Here is a 10,021-nt window from a genome sequence, read left to right as displayed (position 1 = left end):
GTTTTTCCCCCTGTGCCATTACTCTGCTAAACACATAATTCCTACAGCACTGTATTATGCCTAAACATATTTAATCCTATTGATATCTTATGATTATCACTTGTGGGGGGGGGGGCAATCAGCAAGATCTCTAAAACCCTTCTTTCTACTAAAGATTAATTTATTAGCTAAATAATTAATAATTAATTGTTATTAATATATTAGGAGCATGATGCACTTTTACCTGGGAGTTTTGTATTTCTTCTTTTGATTCCCATTCGATCTCCTCTCTCCTTGTTAGCTTGTTCCTATACACAGGACTGGGCTTCTGCCAGAAGTGGGTTTCAAAAAAAATTTAGAACCTCTTCTGTATGTATGGCCTGCTTTGTGGGAGTGGCTTGCTGGCCATGTGACCGGGTGGGAGTGACTTGCCAGCCATGTGACTGGGTGGGAGTCGCTTGCCAGCCATGTGACTGGGTGGGTGTGGCCAACTGTAAAATGTGGTGAAACTCACTTAACAACGCTCTTGCTTAGCAACCAAAATGTTGGCTCACAAACTGGCATTTGAAGCACGCAAGTCTTAAAGCTGTCAAGTTACAAGGCCCTTGCGCCCCTAACCTGTTCTGTCCCAAGCATCTACAATATATATGGATGCAGACTTGGCTGTCTGCCACAACTAAGGAGGGAGAGAAGCAACCCCCTTGGCTGGGAGCCCAGAAAGCTATCTCTATGAAACAAGGCTTGAACTCACGAAATTCTCCCAATCTTTCTCTACAGCTGGATCAGTAAATTGTTGTTTCCTGCAAAATTCCCCTCCCGTCGCCCCACCTATAAGCTTTCTGGGATCAGTATCCACCTGTTCCTATTTCCTTCTGTGACCCTTTTTCCAAAGCTGCTCCCTCCTCCTCGCAGCCCTACACATACATACATCACGGACAGCCTCCCTCTGTTCCCCCTCACTGCTCCCTGACTCAGACGCCATCTGGTGACCACAGGCCTCTCTAGACTCTGCTCTGACTTCGAACACCCCACAGAATCTTCCTCAGCCTCCAAGGCAGTACCATAGTGTTCATCGCTGTCAGATTCCACCAACAGCTCAGCCAGCCACTGTTGGGCCACAACACTATCACTCACCGCAGGGCCCTTTCCCCATGCTCAGGGTGTGGCCTAGATGGGAATAGATCATGGAAGGCCTGCACCAAAGCAGGTGCGTGCACGGAGGTCGCATCCTCCCAGGTAAAATCCTCCGGCCCATAGCCATTCCATTCAATCAGGTATTGGAACCATCCTTTCAGCCATCGGGAATCCCGGATACTGGCAACTTCGTACTCGGGCAGCTCCTCATTTTCACGAGGTTCTGGCCGGGGATGATCTGGTTGGTGAAGAGGACAAGCCAGCCGTTCAGGAACAAGGAGAGATTGATGAAAGACCAGATGGACTCGCATCGAACGTGACAATGTCAGGCGATAGGCGACCGGATTGATGACTGCTTCGAAAGGAACTGGCCAAGGTAACGGTGGTTTAACTTCTTGCCTAGCCGGTCTGACGGAAGGTGTCTAGTGGACAGCCACACTCGATCCCCCACAGTCAACGCCGGCGACGCATGCCAAGACCTGTCAGCGACTCTCTTATAGTCCTCCTTGGCTTTATCCAGATATTGTCGCACCACTGTAGTTCCAACAGAAAGTCCTTAGCTGGGGGGACCGGTGAGTCGATTGGTGTGAGAGAAAAGAACCGAGGATGATACCCTACATTGGCCAAGAAGAGCGTCGTTTGCGTGGATGTATGCTGTGAGTTATTGAACGCAAACTCCACCACTGCCAAGTAGTCCGCCCAATCATTTTGCTGTTGGTTCACAAAACAGCGGAGGTAGTGATCCAAGATCCCAATCACTTTCTCTGTCCCTCCGTTGGTTTCTGGATGGTGCGCCGAGAACAAGCAGATTTGTAAATCCAAGGTCTTCATCAGCCCTTTCCAAAACTGGGCTGTAAATTGCACTCCTCTGTCCGACACAACCCTATCAGGTAGGGCGTGCAGCCTGAAAACATGTTGGATAAACATGCGGGTGGTGGCACGGGCTGTCGGTAATCCCCAGCATGGAATAAAATGCACCATCTTCGTCAGCATGTCTACCACTACGAACACAGTGGTAAATCCAGAAGACGGAGGCAAGTCCGTCAAGAAGTCCATAGAAATGGCCCCCCAGGGCCTCTTCGGGGGTGGCAATGGTTGGAGCAGCCCTGGAGGGGCTCCTGTCAATGACTTGGCCTGCCGACACCATACACAAGATGTCACGTAAGATTGTACGTCATGTCGTAATCGGGGCCATCCGAAGGTGCCTCCCTCTGTTCTTCCTCACTGCTCCCTGACTCAGATGCCATCTGGTGGCCAACAGGCCTCTCTAGTCCCTGCTCTGACTCCGAACATCCCCCAGAGTCTTCCTCAGCTTCCAGGGCAGTCCCATAGTGTTCATCGCTGTCAGATTCCATGAACAGCTCTGCCGGCAGCTTTTGGGCCACAACATAACCCTTTAGAAAAAAAAAAAACCAGGGGTGTTCAAACTTGACAGCTTTAAGACTTGTGGACTTCAACTCCCAGAATTCCTCCTCTCGCTCTTCATCTTGATGATGTGCAGACGGGCAGGTGGAGGGAGCTGGAACCGGTTCTAAACAGCACAGATGATTTGTGGAACCTCTTCTATAGAAGAAGTTAGAACTGGCCTGAACCCACCCCTGGCTTCTGGTGAAGGTTTTTCACAGTTAGCCTTCCAGCTACTAGCTTTGCTTTGGCCATCTTGCCTGCTTATTTCTTTCACCAGTCAATAAATTCCTTTTCTTGCCTTTCTTTCTCTTTAGGTGGGAGTGTTAAAATAAATGTATGGATCCTCTCTAATCTGCTCTTCTCTAAACTTCTCCAAAGTGGGTCCTGTCTTGCTTGGTTGTTGCATGCCATTTTTCCATATACTTAAGTACTATTGGCTCAACTGGTGTTTCATGAACACAGCAGGAGCCCCTGTGAAGCCTCCTGCAAAAACTTCCTTGTCTGCAAACGACACATTTTCCTCCTTTCCACAGATTCTTAATGTTTTCCTTTAGATCACTTAACTGTAGGATCTCTGTCTCTGCCCAGAGTTGGAGGGTTCTTCTGGCTGACCTTCTGTTTGTTCTCCTTTTCTGTGTTGGTTATTGTGGTCCTTGGATTCATGTACTGGTAGTCCTTGACTTACAAAAGTTCATTAGTGACCATTCAAAGTTATAATGGCATTTTAAAAAGTGACATGATCATTTTTCCCACTTACAACCTTTTTAGCAGCCCCATGCTCATGTGCTCAAAATTCAGATGCTTGGCAACTGGTTCATATTTATGGCTGTTGCTGTGTCACAAGGTCATGTCATCACCCGTTGACAAGCAAAATCGATGGGGAAGCCAATTTCACTTAAAAACTGTTACTAACTCAACAACTGCAGTGATTCACTTAACAACTATGGCAAGAAAGGTTGTAAAATGGGGCAAAACTCACTTAACAAATGTCTTACTTAACAACAGAAATGTTGGGCCATAAGTTGAGAACTACCTATATTGGCCTGCTTTTCTCCAGAATGGGGAGAAACAACTGCTTACGATCCCTTACACTTTCATATACTCCCTCACTTTTGCAGAGACACAAGTGAGGACACTAGCCCATGTCCAGCTTTGGGCCACAGCAGATTTACCGTATTTTCACCCATATAACCCGCGGGTTATATGCGTTTTTAACGTGCACAGCGCCCCCCCCTGCGGGTTATATGCGTGGGCGGGGTATACGGAAAATATTTTACACGATCGGAGGCTTGCGCAGGCTTCTTTCTCCGTTTCTTCCCCCACCCCGATCTCAGCTATTTCCTTCTCCTCCGTTCCTTTCCTCTTCCCCAGCTTGCGCAGGCTTCTTTCTCCATTTCTTCCCCCACCCCGATCTCAGCTGTTTCCTTCTCCTCCGTTCCTTTCCTCTTCCCCAGCTTGCGCAGGCTTCTTTCTCCGTTTCTTCCCCCACCCCGATCTCAGCTGTTTCCTTCTCCTCCGTTCCTTTCCTCTTCCCCAGCTTGCGCAGGCTTCTTTCTCCGTTTCTTCCCCCACCCCGATCTCAGCTGTTTCCTTCTCCTCCGTTCCTTTCCTCTTCCCCAGCTTGCGCAGGCTTCTTTCTCCGTTTCTTCCCCCACCCCGATCTCAGCTGTTTCCTTCTCCTCCGTTCCTTTCCTCTTCCCCAGCTTGCGCAGGCTTCTTTCTCCGTTTCTTCCCCCCCCCCATCTCAGCTGTTTCCCTTCTCTCTTACTCGTCGCGGGTTATATGCGTGGGCGGGGTATACGGAAAATATTTTACACGATCCCGAAAACCCGCGGGTTATTCGCGTGGGCGGGTTATTTGCGTGGGCGGGTTATATGGGTGAAAATATGGTACTTCTTTATTTGGGAAAGATTCATTCACCTATCACAGTCTGCCTGAGCACCATTACATACTTTCTTCCATGCTTGATATCACTTTAGGCAACTTCATTCAATAAGACAATAGGAAAAGGGGGATTTGAACACAGCCTTGGGATCAGTGTCCTTTGACACAGAAAGATCACATTCACTCCTCCAAAGCCAAGTTCCTTCTTGCTTTCTAGACACTTCTGGCCATTGCTCAGTTGAACTTGTAGTTCTTGAACTTGGACAAAGATTGATGAGGATAGGAATGGAAAGGGCCACATACATTCAACAAAACTCCCTAGCCAAAACAGTTTTTTAGACACAGACTGTTGTCTTACACTCACATCTTAATAGTGCTCTTATGTGGCAGTGGGAAAGGACATGGGATAAATCTCACAACACTCTCTCTATAATGACACCCCAGCTGTTGTCACTGTTCTCGATTCGAAGATTGTAAATCCCATCAGTTTCTGTGGAACAAATGCAGGACTCAAAAACCAATTATCAAGACTTGCTGCAGTAATTATTTATTTAATAGTACACACTGGAGAGGAATAAAGGATGGATTCCTAGGGACAAAAGGATACACTCTTAGTTAAACATTTCAGAAAGGAGAAAATGATTATATATATACATATATATATATATATATATATATATATATATATATATATATATATATATATATATATATATATATATATATATATGCATAGGTAATAGATGATGTAAGGATAAATATTCATAATTAGCACACTTTAAGTTACTTCCCTGTCTGTCTACTGTTAATTATCCTCAAGAAAAGAATTCTTGTCTTAATAGAAAGAGACATATCAGTTACATTATCATGGAAAGGTGGATAAATGTTCTTAAGAACCAGTCATAACAAGGTTGCTTTCTTTTCTATGCTACACTCCTCCTATTCACTGGTAGCCTGGAAGAAGGTAGTTTCTTGGCTGGGACCTTCTGCATTGGGAGTGCTGCTCTCTAGAGGCAGGGAATGGAGCTGACCTGAGAGCATTTCATAGGTGTCAACCAGCTCTGTTGTAGCCATGTTTGACATCTGCCCCGTGCTGCCTTGGGGACTGCTGGTGGGTTTTTCTTTGACCATGGAAGTGCCAGGAGATCTGAAGCCAGAAGAGCGTTTGCTGTTGCTGTGGATTGAGAATGCATAGCCCTGGGTGGGCGATGGGTTCAGAGCTGTGGATTCAGCCGAAGGTTGACCACTGCTGGTCTCAGTGAAGCTCAGGCTGTCTGTTGTTCTGCTTATGTCACCTGGGGTGCTGGTAGCCTGGAAGAAGGTGGTTTCTTGGCTGGGACCTTCTGCATTGGGAGTGCTGCTCTCAAAAGGCAGGGAATGGAGCTGACCTGAGAGCATTTCATAGGAGTCAGCCAGAATAGCTGCAGTTGTGCTCACTTCAGAAACCAGCTTCGTGATAGCCGGGTGTGACATTCGCCCTGTGGTGTCTTGGAGGCCAAGAAGGTAGGCACTGGTGGATCCTTTTTTGATCGTGGAAGTGTCAGTAGGTCTGAAGCCAGAAGAGCGTTTTCTTATGGGGATGCTGTTGCTGTGGATTGAGAATGCATAGCCCTGGGTGGGCGATGGGTTCAGAGCTGTGGATTCAGCCAAAGGTTGACCACTGCTGGTCTCAGTGAAGCTCAGGTTGTCTGTTGATCTGCTTTCACCGACTGGGGTGCTGGTAGCCTGGAAGACAGTGATCTCTTGGCTGGGACTTTCTGCATTGGGAGTACTGGTCTTGAGAGGCAGGGAGTGAAACTGACCTGAGAGCATTTCATAGGTATCAGCCATCATAGTTGCAGATGTGCTCACTTCAGAAACCAGCTCCGTGGTAGCCATGGGTGATATCCAGCCATTTGGAAGCCTTGTTTCAGGTTCCAGGGAGGTGTTTGACTCTGATTCCGGGGGAGAGGAGTCAGTCAGGTCCTGTGTGCCTCCTGGTGCTTCAGGGCTGGTGAAGGTCCTTTGACTTCCCGTGTGCTCTGAAACTGTGAAATTCAGTTTTTAATTCTTATATTTAATTAAATTATTACATTGATTAATTATGTGGTAGCATTTTTCCATGAATTCATTTAGCCTATTGTCTTTTATTAATTTTTATTAATCATTTGATGTCAATCCTGCATTCTCTATTATCCTCTGAAGAAAATATTTTTCTTCTTTAAATTTTTCATTTATTTTGGATTAAACAAGGATTTTCTGTTCCTTTTATGAAAGGGTTTTTGTAGAAGTTGTTGCTTGCCTGCTTTTGGATTTTTCTGTGATATAAGAAGCATATTATTCTGATTATCTGAGAGATTTGGGAACAGGAAATGGTTATTTCTCACAAAATAAGTCATTATATTTTATCCCCCCAGGGCTCCATTCAGTACCTACATGGAATAGTTGGGAGGGATCATCAGGAGGCGTGGAATTAGTTACTATTAGTATGTTGATGATACCAAATCTGTTTCTATGAAATCCTCCAGTCTTGCATCTAAAGATAATCCTTGAGTTACAACCATTCATTCAGCAATTTTTCAAAGTGACAGTGTATCTGAATGAATGGTACTTAGGCCTAATCCCTGAAGTTGCAACTGCTGTATGATCAAAATCTAGGTGCTTGATAGCCTGCCCACACAATCATGGAGTCACTTCAATTCCCTCCACCTGCCTATCTCCCTACATCTCTGCCATTATGAGCATCTGCATTCTGCTGCCCCGCACTCCACTGTCTCAGTTGACCTTTGCCATTTTCTTGCTCCTGCTGCCAACCAAGTACAACCACGCGGATGCTAGCTGCATGAGGTCTTCTTCTTCCTGAGGTGACACGTGGAAGTTTTCTCATGAGATTTCAGGAAGAAGAACTTGCATGGCCAGCCTCTGCCTTGTTGTGGGAGCAAGAAGATAGCAAAGGTTGGCTAGGACAGAGGTTGGCAAGGGCCTTGGGGGGCAAGGCAGTGAAGGTGGCTAGGGCTTCATGCCATACTATGCTGTTGGGCTAAGCTGTGCTAGCTGCAGCTTCATAGGGCTATTGTGGTTTCATGCTGCAGGACTGGGTGAGGATGGAGGAGTTGTGGCTTCATGCTATACTGTAGCTTAGGAAATTCTTGCAGTCCCAGAGCCATGGCATATCAAGAAGCCACTGAGCTACAGTATGGTAAGCAGCCCCAAAGCAGCACATTTGGGGGCACTTGGAGTCTCTTACCAAGGCTCAGGGCTGAGAGCGATTAAAGCAGAAATGGCTTGAATAGGGGTGGATTTTAGCTAATGATAGATGAGTTTCCGTCAACAGTGGCAACGTGGATTTTCTGGGATTGCCACCGCTTAACAATTGCATCTCCTGGCGATGGAAATTCTGCCTCAGTTGCTATCATAACTTGAGGACTATCTATAATAATATGTTCCCCACAATAACATAACATAGTGTGGGGGAAAACAGAGTTGCTCTTGTAAAAAAATAGGAGCAGGAAGAAATATTAGGTATGTTTGCTGCCTTGAGTAACATAAAGTAATAAAGGCAGGAGAAAAATCTATTGAAAACAGTGAAAACAAATGAGACAAATAGAATTAAAATTAGAAATTAATACCAACTATTTAAAAAAGGATAGGACATTTTTAAAAGCTGATAAATATATTAAGCTGTCTAATAATTCTGGGAGGGAATTTTCATTCTCATTCACTGAAATGGAAACAAAAAGAAGGCTGGATTATTGATTGAATGAATGAATGAATGAATGAATGAATGAATGAATGAATGAATGAATGAATACATCTCAATTTGCCATCAGGAAAGGAAGGCCAAAAAAAAATCAAATGACAGGAGGGTCATATAGAAAAAAGTGTTCACTCAAATAGACTCAACTTTGGTCATGTAGACCTTTAAATGTAATTGGCAGCCTACATATTTCTGTCAACTGAAGTTTCTGGAGCAGATGCAAAAGCTGAAAACAAAAAAACTTTCATTTTCCCTGCCCAGTTATCCCGGGATTGGAACGGACCTTGGAGGTGTTCTAGTGCAACCCCCTGCTCAGGCAGGAAACCCTATACCATTTCAGACAAGTGATTGTCCAACATCTTCTTTAAAACTTCCAGTGTTGGTGCATTCACAACTTCTGGAGGCAAATTGTTTCACTGATTAATTGTTCTAACTGTTGTAGGCATCAAGGCTTATGTTAAAATACTACAAGTTGGTTTTTGAACAGGCAAGTCTTTAAGAAAAAGACTATAGATACTACTAAACTGAATTCCTCAAGCTTCTTTAATATATTTATTTCATTGTGAATGGAATAATAATCTCAGACTGTTAGAGCTGTGCAAACCATTTGGACAGTTGTTTTACTCACCTCACAAAGCTCCCCTCTAAATGGTTGCACAGCCCTAATACTAGAACTACAGAAACTGCACTGTGATCAAATTCAAGAACATAGCGCTATATTCTGTTTTTTAATTCTGTCTTAAGAAATATTTTCTTTGCTAATGTAAGCAATGAGATTCTTGACATTACTCAAAAAAGTCATCAACACTCATTTTAAAAGTTAAATATGATGTAAACATATAGTAAACTTTTACCAGTAAAAAAATATGAGTTGAGTGTATTTGTTATCTATTCCTATTTTTCTAGAGAACTAAAAATTTAAAAAATTAAGACTAAAAAAAGGCAAAACTCAAATAAAAAAGGCAGATACAGTTATTTTATAATTCTGCTTGAGATGTTTTTCTGATACCATGAAAGACTACGACATCTGTGTATAATTTTCATAATAAAAAAGTAAAAATGAGTCGCCAACCCTACAACTCTTACATACAAGAAAAATTAGATTTAACATTAGAAGAGAAAGAATAGGTGGACACCCAAAAGAAGACTAAAAGAGCTTCTAAATCTACTAAACTGCCTACTTCAAATTACATATTAAACTTTGTGAGATAATTTTTTTAATCTTAAGAAAGTCTTGACTTACCCAGCAAAATGAAAAGGACAAGTTTCCAAAAATACCTCCATGGTTCCATAATTCTGTTGGAGTTCTTTTCAGTACCTGTTTCACTTGTGAGAGGGCTCTGACACTGCTCCTGTTATAAAGTGTGATGCTATATTGCCATGTTTCCACCCAAAGTAATTTCTCATGCTATCAACCACAAAAGATATTTTTATGAACAAAAGATGCACACAAAGAGAGGGGCACGTAAACACATACGCTGAATGACTGTATAATATCAGGGATTTTCTTGTTTAATAATAAACAAGAAAAGTAAACATCAAAGTAAGTGATGCAGTGAATGTCCTTTCAGGATGCTTGGAGTCTGTGGGAACTTGGACAACAGGTTCAAACAAATCCTGATAAAATGGAGTGACTATGGGTAGGAGACTCCTTTGTATCTGGAGGTTTACCACTTTTGGCTTTGGATGAAGTTGTACTGCCCCAGATGGACCTGCTGGATGATGGCATAGGGGTCTAAGAGTATGATAAATCCTGGGGCTGGATGATGGCTTGAGGGTACTCCTGCTGCCTTGTTAACTTTTTAGCCTAGTAGTTTTAGGCTTGAACTTAGTAAACATGTTGGGTAACCTCTCATGACTGAGATTGTTTTCTGTTGCTGT

General features: G+C 43.8%; 1 protein-coding gene across 1 annotated transcript; it reads right to left on the bottom strand.

The window, feature by feature from the left end:
* Positions 1-4,939: 4,939 nt before the first annotated feature.
* Positions 4,940-9,541, bottom strand: LOC148044410 (uncharacterized). The gene is made up of 2 exons (XM_087721693.1): positions 9,384-9,541; positions 4,940-6,431 (listed from the first exon to the last, which is right to left on the bottom strand). Exons 1-2 carry the CDS (start codon positions 9,430-9,432, stop codon positions 5,344-5,346), a joined length of 1,137 nt encoding a protein of 378 aa, XP_087577819.1. The 5' UTR covers positions 9,433-9,541; the 3' UTR covers positions 4,940-5,343.
* Between the last annotated feature and the right edge of the window lie 480 nt (positions 9,542-10,021).

Source organism: Thamnophis sirtalis, unplaced genomic scaffold (genome assembly GCF_051295495.1).
Source record: "Thamnophis sirtalis isolate CommonGarterSnake01/CBP01778 unplaced genomic scaffold, rThaSir2_p1.2 scaffold_8, whole genome shotgun sequence".
Taxonomy (NCBI): domain Eukaryota; kingdom Metazoa; phylum Chordata; class Lepidosauria; order Squamata; family Natricidae; genus Thamnophis; species Thamnophis sirtalis.
This window is presented reverse-complemented; position numbering and strand designations above follow the sequence as displayed.

Excerpts from the sequence above, each read along its gene's own strand:
- LOC148044410 (XM_087721693.1), bottom strand. The coding sequence starts at position 9,432 with ATGGAACCATGGAGGTATTTTTGGAAACTTGTCCTTTTCATTTTGCTG. Across the intron at positions 6,432-9,383 it reads TGTCCTTTTCATTTTGCTGG|TTTCAGAGCACACGGGAAGT; the intron begins GTAAGTCAAGAC and ends TGAATTTCACAG.